At 46.0% G+C, this 22,962-nt stretch overlaps 1 protein-coding gene across 10 annotated transcripts in view; it reads right to left on the minus strand.

Annotated features, from left to right (window-relative positions):
- MAP7D2 (MAP7 domain containing 2) overlaps positions 1-22,962 on the minus strand; it is a 514,052-nt gene that overhangs the window by 30,521 nt on the left and 460,569 nt on the right. For all 10 annotated transcript variants that reach the window (XM_086934606.1, XM_086934603.1, XM_086934601.1 and 7 more), the window contains one exon: positions 7,511-7,786. In XM_086934606.1, the coding sequence (XP_086790732.1) occupies positions 7,537-7,786 (250 nt within the window). In that variant the 3' untranslated portion in view covers positions 7,511-7,536. The remainder of the gene's footprint in view (positions 1-7,510; positions 7,787-22,962) is intronic.

A 22,962-nucleotide genomic window follows, 5' to 3' on the forward strand; every position in this document is an offset into this window, starting at 1 on the left:
GTTTTGTCTTATGAAAATCTTTCGTTCTTTCAGTATAGTGCAATAATGCTTTTCTTACATAGTGTGTGTGAAGAGCTCTTTCTGCTACCGAATCAGGCTGAGGGAAGAACACCAGTAACAACTGATTGGTTGATATGAAAAGAAGAAACCACTTTAAGAAAGAATTTTAGGTTGGTGCGAAGAACTACTCTATCTTTATGAAGTTAGAAGAAGAGTTCTTTTAAGATTAACGATTGTAGCCCACCAACTCTCCTCAATGAAGTGATAGCAATGAGGAAGGCAACTTTCCATGAAAGAAACTGTAACAGACAGTTGTGTAATGGCTAAAAGGGTGGACCCATGAGTCTTGTAAGCACAGTGTTCATATTCCAGACTGGTGCAAGAGGTACCCTGGGTGGTATTACTCTTTTAAGGCCCACCATAAAAGCTTTAATTACTGGAACTTTCAACAAAGATAGATGTTGTCTGTTTTGCAAATATGCGGCTTCTGCCGCCAGATGCAATCGAACGCAAGTGTAGGCTAGACTAGTATGCTGTAGATGCAAAAGATAACCAATGATACTTTGAATAGAGGCAACTAGTAGATCAATATTGTTATTACAATATACAACAAATCTTTTCCATTTTGCTGCATAACATGCTCTGGTGATAGGCTTTCTTGCTTCTTTGAGACTAGTCATATACTCTGGTGGCAGTTTAAATATCCAAACGCTATACTTCAGGAGCCAAATCACTAGATTGAGCTCCATGGGGTTTGGCTGTCTGACTCCTCCTTGGTTCTGAGCGAGAAGGCTGGAATTGAGATGCAGCTTTTGATGTGGATCTACTGATAGTTCCAAGAGTGTTGTAAACCACGGTTGATGGGCCCAAGTGGGAGACACTAGAATCAGTGTGAGGGATGTTTGCCTGAGCTTCCGAACCAGAAATGGATGGAGAGGGAGAAGCGGGAAAGCGTAGGCAAATATCCTTGACCAATTCATCTATAGAGCATGGACTCTGGATAGAGGGTGTGGAAATCTGGAGGCGAAGTTTAGGGATTTTGAGTTGTCCACTGTGGCGAACAGATCTATTTGTGGAAATCCTCATTCTTGAAAGTGTGGAAGGAGAACTTTGGGATTAAGTCTCCACTTGCGTATTTGTTGCTGCCTTCTGCTGAGGAGGTCGGCAATTTGATTGTTCACTCCTGGGAGGTGCTCTGCCAGAAGATGAATTCTATGATGGATTGCCCAACGCCAAATGGTCAGAAAGACGTGACCGTTGCAGAGAGTGTTCCCCCTCCCCGTTTTTGTACATAGTTCATAGCTGTCATCTTGTCCTTGCGGACTAGGACAACTTTCCCTATGAGATGAGACTGAAAAGCTTTCAGAGCAAGATACACAGCTAGAAGCTCTAGATAGTTAATTTGAAGATTTTTGTGCTTGTTGTCCCACAGACCTCGAATTGTGAAATTGTGGAGATGGGCACCCCAACCTGTGAGAGATGCGCCTGCTGTTAGCACGATCTGCAGAACAGGGTTGATGAAGGGTCGTCCTTTTAATAAGTTTTGTGTGTTCCACCCCTACAGAGAGCGATGGGTGTGGCTGTCTACCAACACTAGATCGGTCAATTGACCCTGCAACTGATTCTACTAACGTGCTAAGCACTCTTGTAGAGGATGCATGTGTAACCTTGCATGAGGCACTATTGCAATGCATGATGCCATCATTCCTAACATGAAAGTCTTGACTGCTAGGTGTTGATTGGTCTGACACTGTAGGAGCAGAGTTTTAATATTTCAAATTCTGGCTGCATTGGGAGAGGCTAGAGCCGTGCAAGTATTTAGAGTCACACCCAGATAGGACTGCATTTGTGAAGGCGGAAGGTGAGACTTCTGCACATTGACCGTAAAACCTAATTGGTGGAGTAGGTGTAATGTAGTCTGAGTGTCTTGTAAACACTTTTGGTGTGTGCTGGCTTTGATGAGCCAGTCATCTAGGTATGGGAAAACATTAATCTGTTGTCTTCTGAGAAGAGCAACTCCTACTGCTAGACATTTTGTGAATGGGAGCAGTAGTTACTCCGAATGGGAGTACTTTGAACTGATAGTGTTTTCCTGCTATCACAAATCTGAGGTATTTGCGATGTACTAGGTGAACCGGAATATGGAAGTATGCGTCCATCTTGGACATAAAATCTTGCTGTAGAAGTGGAAGTGCTTGTTGAAGCGTGACCATGTGGAAATGTTTGATAGAATGTACAGATTTAACGTCCTTAGATCCAAAATTGCACTTAAAGAGCCATCCTTTTTGGGGATTAGAAAGTACAGAGAGTAAACTCCTGAACCTTGGTACTGTAATGGTACTGGTTCTATGGCTCCTTTTGCAAAAAAGGGCTTGTACCTCTTTTTGAGTAGCAGCAGGTGCTCTGATGAGAGTTTGTGAGTGCAAGATGAGATATTGGGAGGATTGCTGGTGAGCTCCAGGCAATAACCACGTTGGATAATGTCTAATACCCATTTGTGTGAGGTTATGGATTTCCAAATGGGGAGACATTGTTGAAGTCTTCCCCCAAAGTATGTTAAATGATCGGGGGAAGTGTAGTCAAGTTACGATTTGGCATGCCCTTACCCCTACCTTTAAAATTGTTTCCTCTGTACCCTCCTCTGTAAAAACCTCTAGGGGTAGAGGGTTGCGTGTTAGACTTATATGAGGAAGCGTTGGGGTCTGAGGATGTAGTTTTGGACTGGCGAAAGGAGCCTCTGCTTGATGGCGACTGAAGTGCTCCCATGGATTTTGCCTTGTCAGTGTCTTTTTTACATCTTTTCTAAAGCCTCATCAACTTGAGGCCCAAAAAGATGTTGCTTGTCAAAGGGGGTGTTGAAAATAGATTGCTGGACTTCTGGTTTAATACCTGAAATCCTAAGCCAGGCATGTTGACATAAAAGACTGCTGGTGTTAAGTTCTCTGGCTGCAGTGTCAGCAGCGTCAAAAGCACATCTAATAGAATAATTAGATACAAGTTTTCCCTCTTGGACAAGCTCTTGAGCCTTTGTCTTGTGCGCTTCTGGGAGGTATTGAAGTAGGCCTTCCATCTTGTCCCAGTGTGCCCTGTCATACCTATCTTGTAGGCCACACGTGTTGGCAATGTGCCAGTGGTTGGCGGCTTGAGCAGCCACTCTTTTACTGATGTGTCAATTAATGTAGACTCTTTATACGGGGAGGTGCATCTTCAGTGGTCTGTGAATTTGCTCTTTTACAAGCATTTGAAACTATCAGTGAGTCTAAGGGTAGCTGTCCTTTAATAAAAACAGGATCAGATGGTGATGGTTTGTATTTCTTGTCACCCCTGGGTGTTAAAATTCGGGCACCAACAGGGTCCTTAAAAATCTCATCTGCATGCCTCATCATGCTTTTCAACATTGGGAGACTGACTAGTCCTATGTGAAGACCCTGGTGTCTCAAATAAAATGTCATAGTCTAAAGCCTCTTTGTACAGTGTCACTCCATGATAAGCTGCTGCCCTTGAAATCAGCTCTTGATAAGGAACATGTAGCGGGGTGGCGGGGACCGCTACTGAGAGTGACTGGTGGTCGACAGACTAACCTGATACCCCCTCTCTTTCACCGCTTCAGGACCCCTGGGAAACGGAGTCCGAAGCGTGGTGGAATCAGCTACCATCCAGAAATGAGGACTGTACCTTTAAAGGGGCCGTGGTTTGAGGAGAAGACACTCCCACCTATGACGCGCTGCTGGGCCGAGCGAACCAACTGGAGGAACAATGTACGCCCCTCAATGACGAGCCGACTCGAGGAGGGGTCAAAAGCAGGAAGTGGAAGAGTCTGTGGGTCTCGACACCTGTAGAAGGAGAGGAGAGCGACGGGAGACTGTGGAGGACGGAGGAGGATCGAGTGAAGACCGTGCGGAGGAGCGGAGAACGGGAGTAACAGTGCCTGGAGGCCAACGTTCCCAAGCACCGCCCAGCCACACCCACGGAGGAGTGTGGCTCACTCAGGTGCGTGACCGAGTATCGGGTTGGCTGGGGCGGCGCGGCAAGGTGGTGTAATTAGTGTACATATCGTACTGACTTTCCGCCCACATCTCTCCCTAAAAACCACCCCCTACATTCTATCCTCACCACGCTTTCCGTCACCTGTCCTGCACTTAGTATCTGTATATAGCACAAAACACCAGTGTCCGCACTTCCCTGGGATCCCAAGGGGAACCTTAAGGTCATAGGTCAAAGCGCTAAAGCCCTCTCTTTCTTCTCCCGCATGTGGCGCTGGGACCCGGCCAGAGAGAGAGAACGGGTATCACCAAAGGAGGAGAGAAGGCGGACCAGCCCCCGAAGATTCCGCACCCTCGCAGACACCTTGGACCCTGCAACCTTAGCTCGTGAACGACACTCTCAAAGGAAGAAAAAAACATTCATAAAAATAAAACCTCATTTACCGAGCTCTGTTGTCCGAGTCCCTCCTTCTGAACCGCCACAGAACATTATCATCTGGAGGTGATAGTCTTGCAGGGTATAAATCTGGGTCATTATCAATGGGTGGATTAATATAATCGTCCCATGGATCTGTAGGTAAATTAACATTTTCACCATCATAATGTCCTAAATCAGGCTGTGTATGAGGAGACCCCTGAGGTGTTATGTGTAGTGGATCTGAAGCTGGAAGTTGTGGTAATGGTGAAGATGGTGGAAGTGATGGCAAAGTAAAGTGGATAAGACTTATAGCAATGTCCTTCTTAAGAGGAATCTTGTACCTACTGTTCTGTGAACTAACTTTCCTTTTTGAAGGTGTTTTAGCTAAAATGTGTCCAGTACCTGGGTTGATTTATAGATTTTTCTGTTTCAGGTCTAATCATTTCTTGGTGACAGCAAAGATCGTTTCTGGGGGATCTGGGAGATCTTCTTTTGATTTTGGTGCCGAAGGTTTCGGTGCCGAACTGAACTTGTCCCTTTTATCCTTCGAAGTCGAAGATTTCTGTTCCGAACCAGATTTGTCTTTCGGAGTGGAATGTTTTGGATCCGGAGACTATTTGACTCGACCCCGAGCCAGAAGGCTTGACTATTTGTTTTAGTGTAGGGCCCGAAGGCAGGGCGTCTGAAACATCGTCTCGGTGCCGACCGTGGCCCCAAGACAGAGGTGGTGCTCGAGCCTTATGTTTAGTGGAAGAAAGTTTATGGGGTAAGGGGGCTTTTGTACTCACTGCACCCTGTCGCACTGGAACGTCTTTGGACTACAATTTGATTTTGAGTCGGAATCTGATTCTGGGATCGAGAAGGCCCCCTCTTCTTCCGCAGCTGTTGCTTCTTCTTGTTTGGATTCTTCTCCGTAGATATCCGGAGTATGTTGAATGCTTTGTCTCTGCATTTCTCGTCATGGAGCCAGATGATCCTGAAGAGTCTTTTTCAATCGGCACGACCGACAGGCCTCACAATCTTCCTTGTGCTCCGGTGAGAGGCACAAGTTACAGACTTGGTGTAGGCCGGTGCGGGGGTACTTCGAGTGGCACCGAGGACAGAACTGAACAGAGTCCGTTCCATCGGCAGTTGGCTGGACCGACACCGCTAGACCCGAAGGCCGCACACAATGTTTTGCAACGAAGATAGAAACTTTCCTGATTGAATCGATACGGGAAGAGAGGGAAACGCGTATGATAACAATACCGTTGGGGGGACAGGGAATTGCGCACCAAGGGGAACCCGAAGGGCGGTTTCGAACCGGAGCGCAGCAATACACGTTCAAACCCGATGGCGGAAAGAAAACAATCTAACAATGGAGTTGATGCCCATGCACAGTATTACAGAAAGGAGGAGTCACCTTACCTCTTGAATAGAAAAGACTTCTTAGTTGAAAAACAACTTTCAAACATACGGACCCAACACTAGATGGCAGGAGTATGCAAAGCATGTGTATCTACAACACACATGCCTCGAACACAGCTGTAAGGTCTAAATTTCACTGAAGGACAGACACTGATGTAAAGTTTGCTTCAGTGACTGCCCTGCACAGAAAAGTCTTAGAGCTAAATAAAGTATCTATTACAAGCACCAAAGACTCGGACTGAGGCTGCCTACTATACTTAGGTCCATATGTACAAAAGCATTTTTTGTGGCTGGAAACAGCTTGATTTGCAGAATTGAGCCATTTCCGACCGCAAAAATGTTTTTTTCATATGTACAAAACACATATTGCGATTAGGTAACATGTTACTGATTTGCAATTTGTGTTTAGCTATTTGGTATTTTCTTCCAAATACCAAATTGCAGTGCTATGTGTGAATGTTTTGTGACCGAATTATGGTTGCAAAACATTCATTTTTTAACAACACATTAATGGTGGGGTTAAACATTTGCAAATGGGAACGGGTCCCCACTGGAACCCTTCCCTTTTGTTAACGCTAAAAAACCATTTTCAAAAAGCAGGCAGTGGTCCAAAGGACCTCTGCCTACTCTTAAAAAATTTAACAAATGTTTCATTATATTTTTTTAAAATGCATCCCTTTAAATGCATCCAGTTTTCCTTTACGGAAAATGGGCTGCATTAAAAAACAAATGTTTTATCAAAAAGCAATCACAGACAAGGTGGTCTTCTGACCCCAGCAGACCACCATCCCTGTGATGGTTGCGATTCCTAATGGGTCACAAATTGCGACCTACCTCATTAATATTCATGAAGTTGGTCTATTTGTGACCCCGTTAGGATCTGATGGCTCCATAGGCTCTGCTCGGCCCGTTACAGTGTGGATGAATGGTTTATGTGCAGTGATATGCGCTCTTGGAACACAGTGACCAGCAACTGTCTTGCACCCTTTCAGACCTTGAATGTGATTTCACATGTGATCACTTGTCATGACTGTCAGGGCTGTCTCATGCCCCATCCAATGTGTACTGCATATGCATTCCTTATTACTGCAATATTATGTTATATAAAACTGATAAATAATGGTTCAAAAAAATTGGTAGGCTACTCATTGGGGAGGACTGGAACCTATCTGTGTTGGGTGAAGAGCTAAGATGACATTATTTGTTCAAGTTGCATTCTGCAACACGAGTCAAACTTTGTGAATGGTGGTATTGCATTAAATACCAAACACATGGCCAATTATGTAAGATAAAGGGATGACACTCTAAAGTTACAAAGAGAGACCAAGCCTTCAAAAATCTCAGCGATATCCGTATTAAAGCACCTAAGGTCTGAAGAGGATAGGAACTCATATTTAAAATCGCCTTTAGAGGCTAATCTTCTCATTCACAGACATAACTTCATATAGTTTAGTGACTGAGATCCTACATTCCAGTCCGTAACATCTTAAGGTTCTCACATCTACTCTTATGATTGAGGATATCTCTAAAATGAAAAATCATATTTTCCTATCCATTGGAAGTATATTTTAAAGTACATGGCACAAAATGCTGATGTAGAGTTTCATGTAAAGAGACTTTACTGTCTTCATATGCAATGTAATATAAATAGTAAAGATGTACAGTACTCACATAGGCATACTCAAATCTAGGTAAACATTACCTGTGTCACGGTCTTAACATTCCTCTTCAATAGACTGTATTCAGTGCAGTTTCTTGCCCAGGACTGTTAAATCCATCAATCAAATTCCTATTGCATTCGTCAAGGCTTATGCCGTCTCTGGATATCTTGGGATAGGAGGCTGCACCTGTGAAATCCAAAAGCTCTTCAATGGCCTTGGCATTATTTGTTCCGTTTAGCTCCAGGGACGCAGTTGGGAGGATTTCATTCATTGGTGAAAATTCTGGGATGGAAACCAATTCCTCTTTTGAAGCAGGACTGTAAAGATACAAGAAATGAAAAACATGCGGAGTACTGATCTGGGTGATTACCACATATTGTATTTACGTTCTAAGACATGGCAATCAAGAATCTTATAGTTGTGATAGTGCCACCAAAGGACATTTATATTTCACTTGCAAAAGAATAGTTAGAAGTATTCTCCAATTATACAGTATTGTAGTTCATGTTTATACGTGAACTACAATACTGTATAATTGGAGCATACATGTAGCCATGTCAGATGCTATTTTAATGAAATCTAAGCTGGAATGAAAAGTTTAAATTATAAAAATGTTTACAGTGAATTGCACCGTTCCGTCTCAGATTAGCGGAGTTTTCAGTATGGTCTTTTTCACCGCTGACAAATAGACAGATCATACCACTCAGTAGTCACAGCATTTTCAAAAATATCAGACTTTAAAAGGTAAAGTAGCATGCGTTAACATTCTTTCCAGTTCATATGACATTCACCTTACAAACTTGTGGTTGGTGTAATCCTAAAACACAGGAGTAACAAAATAACTCCTTAGTCAAGTGTGTACATGTGCAAGTACCAGAGATCTGACTCCTCCCTCCTTATGCACACCCCATCTTCAGACCATTATCTCATGAAAGACTATATGCGCACTATCAAAGTTTAAAGTCCATTAGCTCAGGCTAGCTCAGTGGTGGTAATCTGCAGGGCTCTATGAACTATGAGAAGATCAGTAACACCAACTGGTAGCAAGTTAGATATTCACGTTGTTCCAACTTTTCACAGTGTATGGCTATTCTGGAGTGATTACTAAAAAAAGTGCTAAAACTACTAGAGGCAGACAACCACTGGCCAAAGCTCCAATGCATTTCATGCTCTCCTTACTATTTGTTATTATCTATAAAAGAGGAGACTCTCTCTCAGCAGAAAGGGTGAGGATAGAAGGCTTGTGTGAGAAGTTGGCCTGGTATATGATGTCCACAGTTCTGTGGGCACCTTGTATCAGTCCAAACAATCCCTTATGGTGGTGGTTGTAAGTCAACCTTATAGACAAGCTATCCTAGGGGTAGCATGGACTAAGCAGTCTTCAGGCTAAACTCAAGAGGGCATGTGAAGCCAGCTGTTTTACCAATCACAATCCTGTAATATCAAATGAAAGGACCACACACGTTATATATTATAAAAATATATGTATTTATTCTCAGAATAATCCTCTATACTTTTTATGAGTCTAGAAGCACAAGCGTTTAAACAAAAGCACAGTAAAACATATAAAAGTTGCACAATTATGGATGAGGCCCGGGGGCCCACTCAAACCATATACTAAAATAGTGGTATAAGATTCACTACTCGAACAGTGGTAAGGCCTGATGCCTTGGGAATCGCTGGGGCTATTCGGGACTAGCAATAGTGAAGTCGGGAAAAGCCCGCGGGACTCGGGTGCAGCGCTAAAAGCACACGCATGCACCAATGCAAAGTCAATGGCGCGTAAAAGTTACAAAGTTACTGTTTTAGGAGTCTTCCGACTGGACTAGAATTACCAAACTTTAGACTTAGACACTAGAGATGTGTACCAGTGCAGGAACACCGGCGTTCACGAGTTACCTCACCCACAGGAAGCGGGTGCATAGGTGCCAAAGTGTGTCGGGTTTCGTCACGCAGTCTGATGGTGCCTGGAGATGAAGATGCTGCAGGCGTCCAGGAGAGAAGAGTCTGGTTGGATCCAAGGGTGGATCGAAGATGAAGAGTACCTGAAAGCAGAGGGGACAGAGTCTGGGTCACTCAGCAGTGACCAGGGTGGAACCAGGAAGGAACCAGGCAATGTCGGGCGCAATCAGGTGGTTGTCGTGAAGCTTGTCTCCGCTGCCACGTGGACTCTGGGGCACCGAGGATGTCCAGGAGTGGATCACGAGCTGTCCCACGAAGGCTCTCGCTGTCTGCGGTGTCGGCTTCCGGATTGGAGCTAACAAGCCTTGGCAAAGGCAACCCACGCAGGATTCAAAGATCGCTTCTTACTCAGACCAGCAAGGTCAGAGCGGGTGCTCCTTTTCAGGGGAGCGAGGGCAAGTCTAGAGCAACCAGACTAGCAGTGTAAATTCAAAGGTTCGTCTGTACTGGGGCCGCTAGCCAACAGGCAAGCGACCGGACCAACGCGTCGAGCTGAAAGATGCAAAAGGGCCCCACGCAGCACTCGGTGAGTGTGGAGGGGTGAGCTTCGGTGCAAAATCTGCTCGGGCTGGGGCTTCTCAAACCCCAATGCACAGCGTCGAGGGAGCCTCGGGAGCTGCACGGTCAGCGCTTCATGGTTTTTACAAGATGGCCGGTCCCACGCTTCAGGTCGCCTCCACGTGTCTCAGATTCGCTGGGACTGTAGATCGGGCTGTTGGAAGGCGGGAAAGCTGGGTCTTGTCGATCTCTGTCGCTCGAGTTCCGGCGGGAACTGCAACAAAGCAAACGGTGAGGTGCTGGATGGTGCCTGTTTGCACAGGGTGGTCACTCCTTGACCACAAGGGAGATTCTTCAGTCTTCCACGTCGAGTGGGATGTCGAAGGGTCCAGAGTTCTGTATCAAAGTTTCAGTCAGGATAATCTGATGTGCGCTGGCACTGCTCCCACTCTTATTCCGAATCTGTGGGCTGGATTACCTGCTAGGTCCCTCCTATGGGTGGGACCAGGGAGAGGGGTGGTTACACCCCTTTCCCTTTGTCCAGTTTCACGCCAGGACTGGGGCTGGTGTGCCCCAGAACCGGTTTGACTGGTTTATGCAAGGGAAGCCTTGTGCTACCCAGGCAGTGTCTAGTTTCATTCAACCCACCCTGCCCCAATACACTATCTCCTGTCTGGGGAGGTGTAGCACCTCCTCGTGAGAGGAAACCTTTTGTCCAGGCCTCCCCTGCCAAGTTTCGGTCAGCAGGAGGAGGTCAGACATGTGTCGGTGGCAGCAGCATCCATTTTGTGATGCTGAGGCTCTGGTTAGAATTAACCGTGTTTTAGCAAAGTAACATGTCATCTCCCTCTAGAAGGGTGGAATGCTACCCCGTCACCAGGACTGGCGAGGGGGTAGATGACATCCGAGCCCTGATGGACAATGGAGAAACAGCGGCCCTCATCCTCCTAGACCTCTCCGCGGCATTCGACACGGTCTGCCACCGCACCCTAGTACGGCGCCTCAGCAACATCGGAATCCAGGACAAGGCGCTGGAATGGATCATCTCCTTCCTCAACGGAAGAACACAGAGAGTCCGCCTACCACCGTTCAAGTCAGAGGCCTCCGAAGTCATCTGCGGCGTCCCTCAAGGATCATCTCTGAGCCCCACCCTCTTCAACGTCTACATGAGCCCCCTCGCGGCCATCGTACGCAAACACAACCTCAGCATAATCTCCTACGCCGACGACACCCAGCTGATCCTCTCCCTGACCAACGACCCCACCGCCGCCAGAGCCAACCTGCACGAAGGGATGAAAGAGGTAGCCGAGTGGATGACGACCAGCCGCCTGAAACTGAACTCGGACAAGACGGAGGTCCTCATCCTGGGCCCCTCACCCTCCGCCTGGGACGACTCCTGGTGGCCTCCCGCCCTGGGCACCGCACCCAAACCGACAGACCATGCACGCAACCTGGGCTTCATCCTGGACTCCTCCCTCTCCATGACCAGGCAAGTCAACAACGTCTCCTCGGCGTGCTTCAACATCCTACGCATGCTACGGAAGATCTTCTGGTGGATCCCCACCGAGACCAGGAAGACCGTCACCCAGGCCCTCGTCACCAGCCGACTGGACTACGGCAACGCCCTCTACGCCGGTACCACCGCCAAGCTCCAGAAGAGACTCCAGCGGATCCAGAACGCCTCAGCCAGACTCATCCTCGACATCCCACGAACCAGCCACATCTCCGGACATCTGAGAGACCTTCACTGGCTCCCCGTCAACAAAAGAATCACCTTCCGCCTCCTCACCCACGCACACAAAGCCCTACACGACCAAGGCCCGAGCTACCTCAACAGCCGAGTCAACTTCTACGCTCCCAAACGCCACCTCCGATCAGCCAACCACGCCCTCGCCGCCGTCCCCCGCATCCGAAGAGCGACTACAGGAGGAAGGTCCTTCTCCTACCTGGCCGCCAAGACCTGGAACTCCCTCCCGACCGACCTGCGCCTGACCCAAGACCACCTCTCCTTCAGGAAGAAGCTGAAGACCTGGCTGTTCCAGCAGTAGCGGCACCTCCCCCCCCCCCCCAGCGCCTTGAGACCCTACGGGTATGTAGCGCGCTTTATAAGTGTCACTGATTGATTCCAAAGCGTATGACACCTTACACGACATGTTTTGATAAAGCCAAACCAAAGTTAGCACATAACCGCGAGGATTATAATGCACTTAAGAGTATATGGTATGGCAATATCCCGGAACAGCTAAGGGAGTTGGTCCCGACAGCTGCAGACAGGCTCAGCTCATGCTAGAGCACCATCTCACATAAAACCAAGCACTCTGCCTCCAGGATTGTTAAGGCCTGCCATAGGAGTGACTTATAGGTATATATGTGTCCAGTTTTAAGTGTAGATATAGTTATACTATATCTAAGCAAGGGGTGATTACACGACCTTGCCACAGCTGAGTGATCAGCCAGTTGTGTCAGTTTGGATAGCCAGCCAGGGGTGGCAAAAGATATGCTGCAGCCCCTGGTAGGCCTTGGATGCACCTATGCCTTGGGCACCTATAGTGCACTGTACAGGGGCTGATAAGGTGACCCAAGCCAATTAGTTATGCACGTAGGGTACATGGAGTCCATTTTAAAGAGAGCAGATAGCCTGGGGCCCTGAATAGCAGGATCCCAGGCCAACTAAGTTGAAAACCCGCTAAACACAAGGCAAACAATCTGGGGTAACCATAGTCAGGTATCCACCTTCCTACAGCTTGGTAATTGTAAACAGAGGGTCCACTGGAATAAAAGTAACATAAATCCTTAACAGATACATTGCATAATAATACTCATATAAATGAAGAGCAGATTTATAGGAATGGCAGCTAGTTGGATTAAGCAACAAATTTTCCAAATTCACATTACAGATCAATTCTACAACTTGTGACCAAGGAGTAATGCTTACAGAAGAAACACATAGTGTAGCGCAGGTTGCTGCCCTTTAGTTTATGTGGATGACTACACAATACTGGGAAAAACTTTGTATTGAAGTAGCTAACATTGATGCCTTCTGGAAGATGAACTGTGCTAAATAGAAGCATTTGGAAGGGCAGGTATTCAATGTTCAAAGTATGCTTTGGAGGCTTGCCACAGCGTATTAGCATTCATCTGCTTACATCTCCTTTACTTTCTATTCACGTTGGAATATTGAAGCTTGGGAGTATGGCAGTCTGTGGGTGAACTGACCAAGATTGGCCAGAGGTTCGAAGCACAGGGGTAGTTGCTCCTGGGGGCTATTCCTTTTAGGTATGTAATTGGTATACATACTCAAAAGTCCTGGATGATTTCCTGCTGCCAAGAAGAGATTTCACACTTAACACTGGCAGAAAACTGGACTTTCCTAAGTGTTGGACATTTTCCCTTCCCGTAGTGTCACACCAATATATTTTAAATATTAATAAGTCACAGCTCAGTGGGACTTATTGCCCATAAGGTAGGGTACTTGGTATTCAAAACATACATTTCATTTTTGGACTTTTTGAAATATTTATTAGAAGCCCAAATCACTGGCAGATTTAAGATACAGGTTTTGGAAGGGACTTTTATAAAGTCAAGTTTGCCCTGCCTGAAATCACTGGAAGCCAATTCTGCATTTTGCTCTCTCACTTCAACCAGACAGTTATTAGCATTCCAACAGGCATGAATGAGATGTGAACTTGCTCCCAGGACAGGGACAAAAGGCTTTGACGCAGACCAACGTACTGTAAGTTGGTCTGCGTCAGTGTTGATGCACCCTCTTTGATGAAGCATCACACTCTCTAGTGTGTGAGGGCAGTTTTTAAACAAGGATTTTCCAGTGCAGAAAATGGAGCAGCTCCCAATAAGATAAAAGATTGATGCTAATTCCCCTTCCTTTCTTTTGTGTGAATAAGTATTTCATATGACAGCCTGATGCCTTTATTATTCCCAGAGTGGCAATCAATCAATCAACATTTGTATAGCGCAGCACTGTCCTGCGAAGGGGTATCTGGGCAATGAGTGTGCTGTGTGTCTGTTGAAAAGCCAGGTCTTGAGTTTCTTCCTGAAGTTTTCCAGAGAGGGTGCTGTACAGAGGTGGAGGAGCAGGGTGTTCCAGGTCTTGGCAGATATGTAGGAGAAGGAGTAGCCCCCGCTGCTGCTGTGAAGGATGAGGGGTGTGTGTGCAAGGGCTAGAGAGGTGGACCGCAGGTGTCTTGCGGGTAGTTGGAAGTTCAGTTGATGGTTGATCTAGGAAGGTCCTCGGTTGTGTAGGACCTTCTATGTGTGCATGTGTGAGCATCTTGAACTGGCATCTCTTCTGGATGGGTAGCTAGTGGAAGTTTCTGAGGTGGGGGTGATATAGTTCCATCTGGGCAGGTCCAGGATGAGTCTGGCCGCAGTGTTCCGAGTGCTGGAGTCTATTGAGGAGTTGGGTGGAGATTCAGTATTGAGAGTGTTGTAATAGTCGAGGTGGCTGGTGACGAGGTTTGCATGACTGTCTTTCCGATGTTGATTGGGATCCATCTCAAGATTCTGCGGAGTATGAGATGGATGTGGAAGCAGGAAGAGGCAACAGCGTTGACTTGTCATTTCATGTTTAGCTGGCTGTTAAGGATGATGCCAAGGTTGCATGCATGGTATCTTGATGTGGGTGTTGGCCTGAGTGGCAGTTGGCAGTAGCTTACAGTTATACAGTGGAGTTCTAGAGAAGAGTACTGGCAAATCTGTGGGGTACCTCTGAAGAAACAGTGAAGGACTTCAAAGTTCTCCTGGCACTCTGAAAGGTGTCCATGTGCAGATTAGGAACCATGGGCCATGTACGCAGCTATTTAGCATTTCCTAATGGACCAAATCACTTTTTCGGGCCATTAAGAAATCCTAAATAGCTTTTTAGCATGTACCAAGGTGAAAACGTGGTTCCAAAATGAGATTTCTACCCAGTAGAAATCGGATTTTGGGATTCCCAAAATAGGAAATCTCAAATAGGGATTTCCTAAGCACATGTACAAAGCATTTTCTAAACGTGAAATGAGCATTTAGGAAATGCTATTGCCATTGATTCCAAGTCGATGGTAACCATGTGCAAACAGTTGTTTTAGTAAGTACATAGAGCATACACTCACCCCCAGGGCATTTGAGCACTTTACATTTGCACCTCTTTTTTGGGAGTGATTCAAGGGTGGCCGTAGACCCACAGGCACCCTTGGTTTTGCATTTCCAAGTTTGCGATTTCCTATAAGGCAATCGTAAATTTGGAAATGCAAAACCATTTGTACCTATGGGCCCTTAGGGACATGTAAACTAATGCTTTGCCATTTCCTAAATAGCGATTTCCTAATAGCGATTGCAACTCTGTAGGAATAGCTATTAGGAAATCGCTTTTTTGTACAGTTTATTTTGCATTTCCTAAATATCTATTTCTTAGGATTCGCTATTTAGGAAATGCAAACTGGTATTGTACCTTGGCCCCATGTGATAAACACCGCTACATGAATTACTCCAGGACCTGGAAGATGTGTCTGGTTACATCTGGCAGTATGTGAGGTCAGGCTGTTTACTGTCTAGAATTAACACGGTGAGCTGTGGGGACTACAGTGTGGTCCTGAAATCTAACACTAAATTGAGTGCCACTGAGAAGAAAATTTCAAACAGTGCTTTCTTAACTATGTGGCCCTTCAACACTAGGTGCAAAAATCTAAGTTTGTGTTGGAGAGCTCCTTGTTGATATAGTTTACAGGTACACATTTCAAATGAAGCAGTTGTTTGCACTGTGTCTCTAGGACATTTTCCACAACCAGTCCTCAAATTGGAAGTTCCACAATGACAAACACCAAATTAGACTATGCTAAATCAATATAAATCAGTCTGCCTGAGCACGACTACACTGTCTCCTAAAGGTAAGTAACTCTGCTGAATGCCATTTCTGTGCATCATGCCTTATGAAAACTCAAAGTGCCTCTCGGGGAGGTTTCTTAATTTGAGGATTTTTTTAGGTTTAAATTTCTTTATTATGGTTTAAAGGTGCAACACAGACATATATTAGCATATAATCAGTTATCATTCATCAACGCTTCAATGTAGGCACTCACAGCCAGCGATTCCAAAGACTGAAATTCGACAGTTGGTACATCCTCAAATAGTGTCACATCCAATTACTTATCTAACCAAGAAAAACAGTCCCCATAAACGCCCCTCCTCCCAACCGACCCCCTCCCTCCCTCCCCCCGTGTTCCACGTCCATTGCCCAATACTTCTAAGTTCATCTGCAATTCTCTTTCCTCTTCAGGTCGCCCCCTGAGATACTGTGAGGCGCAACAGCCTCAGATATCTGGGGCAGGTAATCTCTCTAAATTCCGTAACCAGTAGCGACAGAAAGGGCTGCCACAATTCGTTGTACTTGGGTCCCTCCCCCGCCAGGGTGAGCGTCAGCTTTTCCATTCCAAGGACATGCCACAGACGATGTAGCCAGCCTGTGAATGTCGGGGCATTGGGGGTCCGCCAATGTATGAGTATATTCTGTGTCGCTGACCCCAACGCTATTGCTATTTGTCTGCCTCTACGGGACCGCAGTGGATACATCAAAGGGTTGGGGAGGCCAAGCAGAACATACGCTGGGAAGCGCAGGAGCTCTATCTCAAAATGCTTATCCACTTCATCTAAGACCGGAGTCCAGTAGGCCCGGACATGCTCACATTCCCACAATAGGTGTACTAGGGTGCCCACTTGGCCACAACCCCGCCAGCAGTGCGCCTCTTGTGTTTTATCCATTGCGTGTAAGCGCTCTGGGGTGTAGTACCAGTATGTGACTACCTTCGTGAGGGTTTCAGTGAGCCCCATATGGTATGCGGAATGTCGGGCCCTGTAATATATGTTATCCCACTCTTTCTGGCTAAGGACCCTACCGATCTCCCTCTCCCACTGCGCCTCGCTGGGATTATAGGTGTGTATTAGGCGCCTTTGTAGCATCTTATACAAATCAGAAATGAGTTTTTTGTCAGATGTGCGTGTGAGTAGCCACCTCTCATAATGGGACAGGAGCCTATTTGCATTGGAGCGGACTTGGGATTGAAGCGCCCAGTGCCTTACTTGTAAATATCGGAGTCTTTCTGTCTCTGGGAGCCCGTATGCCTGCCTCAACTGGGGAAAAGGAAGGACCCCTTCAGCACTGTAGACATGGTATAGGACGCTGCATCTGGCAGGCCCTCATCGTGCAAAGGCAGTCCCGTTCGTGCCAGGATTGAATTCCGGGTTATTCAGCAGTGGGGTTAGTGGGGATGGAAAGGATGTGAGCTCGTGTTTGATGTTAGTAGCGTCCCATACTTCGAGGGGGACCCGTGTAATATACGAGGCGTACAGATTAGGGGGTCTATGAGCTTTACGTAGAAAGGGAATTTCCTGCAATGGTCGTGCAGCCACCGCCTGGTCTTGAAATAGCCAGTGCTTCTCTGACTCCCACCGGCTCTACTCCACCAGATACCGCAGCTGAGCGGCTTGAAAATAGAGGTTGAGATCTGGTATTCCCAGCCCACCCCCCTCTGGGGCAGTCATCGACAACCCCCGTTGCATCCCCGGCTTCCGCCCATTCCAGATGAATTGTGCAAGTTCGGCTTGCTTCTGGCGTATCCATCCCGCTGGTGGCCGGAGAGGAATGGTGCGGAAGAGATAAAGTAACTGGGGTAAGATGGTCATTTTGACCGCCGCTATTTTACCAAGCCATGAAATAGGGTAATGTTTCCAGCTGCCGAGTTCCCGGCGGACCCTCTTACTCAGGAGTGTATAGCTGGCATTGACCCCCTCAGGGAGTGAAGAGGCCAGTTGGATCCCCAGATATGGTGTCGTATTCGTTGCCCATTGGAGAGGAAGCAAGTTCTGCAGGTGTTCCCGGGTAGATTTCGACAGTTAGAGATCGAGGGCTACCGATTTGTCCGTATTCACCTTGAAGCCTGCCGCTCGGGCGAAAGCATCCACGTCCGCCAGACGTGCTGGCAGTGCAGTCCCCGGGTTGGTAAGGGATATCAATACATCGTCCGCGTAAAGGCAGATTGTGTGAACATACCCGCCAAACTTTGTTCCAGTAATAACTGGGTTCTCCCTCAATCTCATAGCTAGCGGTTCCATATAGAGGGCCTCGTGCCTCTTTCAATAGGAAAGCTAGTGGACATATGCCCATTCATGCGAACCGTCGCCGTGGGATATAACAATTGAGAAAATATGTACGGAATTTCTCACCCATCCCTGTGCGTTCTAGCACCTGCGCTAAGTAAGGCCAGTGACCTCGGTCGAACGATTTCTCAGTTTGGTGTTGTCGTATGTCTGGCGTTCGGGAAAAAATCCCGCCTGATCTGGTTCTATAAGTCCCGGCATAAGTGGGCCAAGGCGCGCCGCTAGTATGCTAGTGTATAATTTCAGGTCAATATTGAGGAGAGATATTGGGCGGTATGCTCCACACCTAGTTTTATCTTTCCCGGGTTTGGGGATGACCGCAATTGAAGCCTCCAGGAGGTCACTCGGAATTGCCCCTGGGTTGGCAAAAGAATTAAACAGCCTAGTGAGCAAGGGGGCCAGGGTGGCACAGAACGTCTTATAGTATATGGCAGAAAAGCCGTCTGGCCCTGGTGCCTTAGCCGGTTTAAGACTGGAGATGGCCGCGATGACCTCCTCCGTGCGTATATCCCTATTGAGGTGGTCGGCTTGGGTTCGGGTGAGAACTGGCAAAGTGACCGAATCCAAAAAGGTAGTCCCATCCGCGCCATCTAGCGGGGCTCCGGTGTAGAGGGTGGCATAAAAATCTCGGAATGCCTCAGCTATCGCATTATCCTCCGTAACGCATGAACCATCTGCTCTATGGATTTCACGGAACCCCTGCTTCTGACGAGTCTCTCTCAGCCGATGGGCTAAAAGGCGTCCGCACCTATCCCCTCCCGTATAGTAGTAATGCAGCTAATTCCGCCCTATCTTGATTGAGCGCTGCTAACTTACTGCGCGCAGCCTTAAGCTGTCTCCATACTCGTGGTGTGCCTGTCCTCTAATGTATCCTCTCTAGTTCCTTAGTTTGTTGTGTCAGTTCTTCCCTTTTATGCTTCCGCTCAGCATTATCCGCCATAGGAATGGCAATGAACTCCCCCCTCACTACCGCTTTTAGCGCTGCCCACTGAGTTGCCAGGGTGGTGTCAGAATTGGCGTTATGCGAGAGGTACTCAGTAATGGAATGCTGTATACGTTTAACCACATCTGCCCGATGAATGAATATTTTACCATATTTCCATATCAATGACGAATTGCCCATATGCCAATTGTATTTTTTATATGTTTGGATTTAGTTGTCGAATCATTTGTTAATATACAGTATATATAATGTAGAATAGAGACCGTATATCGCTCATTTCTTAGCTAAATCATAGATTTACGGAGCAAACGACACACTGACCAACCCTATACTAGAAAAGATGCCCAATCCAAAATGGCCGCCATATTTATCGATCTATCTTTTTATTTTCGTAACTCTATACAAGTACTCTGAGCACAGCATGAATATTACTGCTTGTAGCCTTGTACTTTTTAAACGGATTAATATCATATACGAGTTAAATATTAGCATTGTTTCCTCATATGCATCGTATCAGCAAATGGATCACTTCCGGGTCATCCGGCTCGGATTTTTTACAAATTGTATATATTCTTTGTCCTAACCTTATGGATAGTACCGTTACATGTATAATTTGGCTTATTACGAGCTTTTCGAGTTTCTAAAACGCGAGGTTAAAGTAAATATTCCGCCCGCTAGTGCATTTCCGGGTTAATAAGAGCGGCGCCAGCATAAAAACGCCATCGTGAAAGGTTGCAGTTAGAGTCTGCACCATCACGAAGGCATCGACAACCACGACAGCACGGAGGAGCAGGGAGGCCGAATCTGTAAATACAGGTATGAATATACTCTGCCCCCTTATCCAAGAATAGAATTGGTCGAATCATCGACCTATGGGGAAAAAAAATTTAAATTTTTTTTTTAAATAGGTAGTATTTTTTTAATAGGTAGTGTTCTTTTATGGGTCCGTGCACATAGCTTAATCGTCGACATAGATTTAAATGCCCCATAGATTTGTGCTTAACGTCATTATAACATATAGACACAGCGTGGAAACTTTGGGTCCACTCTTAGATAGTTATTTTTTATAAGTTAACTGTCTACTTAGAAAGTATCCGTTATCTACATCTGAAGATAGACTGTGTCCCCTGGTCCCATATACATATGGTCCCTGTACCGTCCTTGTAGTGAGAAACAATATATTTTTTCTAATGGTAGTACCGTTCCAAATGGCACACAACTTCTGCATTTAAGTTTCCCAAATGGGACTTTGGGTAAAGGGAAATACTTTAAGGATGCTCCATAGAATAGGATATATGAGCCGCGTAGTACCACCATGCAGAATGCAAACATATACATCACTCGAGATAAGGCATTGTTTGCTTATTTACTCTGGGATAGTTAGAGCATACCCTTAATTTAAACAGCGCTAACGACATATAAGTGTATTAGCAATCATTTCCCGAAAAGAACGCAGTGATTAAAATAAGGTCTTCTTTCGTTACATTTTTTCCTAGAGCCAATAAATTGGGGTTTCTAATTTTACGAAGAATCCTCAGAAGCGACAATCCACAAGAGTTGTGCAATTATCAGTGATAGCCTGAGTAAATATCAGGTCAGTATAAATATGGGATGATACGTACAATAACAAATGATCTTCCTGAAACTTTAAAACTAAAACATGGATTGATTCCGATGTGTCTAGGTGTTGATATTATTCTTCGGTGGCCCCTCCGTGCACCTAGAACATACGTGCATCCTTACAGAAGGTAATTTATGACTGTATAGTCTTGAATGAAATTGCCATAAGAATAGAGTGAAAAATTATTGAATACTCTTTGTGCCTCCTTACCACACAGCTTGAGCGAGATTAAATCCGCTGAAGATAAAAACTTGTTTGCCGGATGAAAAGAATTGACATATTCATCCTACATTTTCAACAGGTACTCACAAACCATTTATGTATAAAACTCTCAAGCCCCAGACAGAACATTAAGGCTTAATGCACCCCGGGCATAAAGGGTTTGAGGGGTGTATAACTACTATATATATATATATAAAAAAGAGTGGCCATGTGAGCATTTTGACCAGGCACAAGATTAGAATATCAGGTCACATAGGAGCTATAAAACTCAGATATTTTAGTAATTATACATGTTGAAATGGAGAATAAACTTAAATATGAAGAAAAATGCAGGAGCTAGAACTATTCGAAAGTGTAGACAAATGGCGTAATGTTTTGTTAATTAATTTTTTACCTGACTGTAAAAAAACTTTTCTTTGATTGCTTTAGATATCAAATTGTTGTGAACGTCCTGAGGAAGGTGTGAAGATTAATTTAAGCACCGAAACGCTGCGTCGACTGTGTTCACTTGCTTGTACATGATTGTTTTTATGAACTGTCCACCTTTGGGTGGCCTATAGTGGTTTTTAATTATTTTTTAGATTGTAACCCGTTCGGGAGGTAATAAATTTTATTGTTTATATTTTGACATATTTTCTCACTTGGTGTTATTATCTTGTTTTATTCATTCTGTCTACTTGTCTACTTAGCACTGCCCTGCTTTAGTTTTTATTTTATTTGATTTTGGGAGTTTGCAGTTCTATAGACTTCCAAAGTATTCAATTTTCTGTGTCCATACGGTAGGATATCGTACCTAAAACAACTAAGACAGGGTGTTTCTCTTTGAGTGCTCAAGTTCCCCCACCTTGTCATATGTAACAGGGGTACCTCCAAATTTTTTGTAACTAGCAGGTCCCGAAGGCACCACACTCTGGAGGGTAGAGTTCTAGGTGGAAGCGTGAGAGTGGCAATGACCGGCGAGTGATCCGACAGGGAGGCAGCCCCCATCTCCACCCCAGACGTAAGTGCACGTACTGATGCAGACGCAAAAAAATGGTCCAATCTCGCATATGTCTTGTGTGCGTTGGAATAGTATGAGTATTCTCGCTCATGGGGATGTAGGTCGCGCCAAAGATCACAGAGGCCTAAGTCGCTAATGCGGGCAATCCCCTCCTTAGAAATAGCGCCCGTCTGGTGAAAGCGTTCACCTGACCTGTTGTTATGGTTATCAAAAACAAGGTTTAAATCCCCGCCCAGGATTAGGTGCCTATTTGTCGTGTCTGTAGCTTTCAAGAGGGCCTCATGTAAGAATCTTTCCTGGCCTTCGTTAGGGGCGTAGATAGCACCAATGGTAAAAGTCAGGCCGTTAATAGCAAAACGATAGATCAGTAGCCTCCCTTTGACCTCTGCTTCTTTCTGTAAAACCTCTCCCCGGAACCGCTGAGCCACTAGAATCGCCACCCCCGCTGTTTTAGTGGGACTAGAGGAGAAAAATTGGGTGGGGAAGTTCGGGGATCGCAGGCGATGGCTGTCCCTTAAGAGGTGAGTTTCTTGTAGGAGGCAAATATCCACCTGCATATTTTCTAAGCATGACAAGACCGCTCTGCGTTTTACCGGGTTATTAAGACCCCTCACATTCAGGGTCAAGATCTTAAGCGTGGTGGCTGGCATAGTAGGTACTATCAAGGACGGAAAAGCAAAGTCTCCAGGCAGCATTTACCTAGGGGCAGGAGCTTTGCGAGAATGCAATGCAGTCAAGAACCCTGGGGCGCCAGTTGTTTCAGAAGGTCTAAGAGTCGCGCAGCTAGCATCCCCCAACTTACCCGGTGGACGTGGAACACACCTTCCACCCCCTTCCCAATCCCAGAAACCAGCCCCCCTCCCCCTTCAACAGGAAATACAAGTTCGGAGAACATGAAGTCCATCATCTCCATAGATGATCGGGAATGTAGTAGCATGGGGTAGTACAGTCAAATCCGAACACTCCCCCCCTCCCGCCGACGACATAGCTAGAAAGTCAAACAATCAGCAGCCGAAATAGGCAGGGACATAAAAGTCAGCTGGGGTGGGGCGAGGTCAGCTCCGAGGTGACCGCCTCCACTGCTGCCCGCTGACCG

Source organism: Lissotriton vulgaris, chromosome 8, assembly GCF_964263255.1.
Source record: "Lissotriton vulgaris chromosome 8, aLisVul1.2, whole genome shotgun sequence".
NCBI classification, from domain to species: domain Eukaryota; kingdom Metazoa; phylum Chordata; class Amphibia; order Caudata; family Salamandridae; genus Lissotriton; species Lissotriton vulgaris.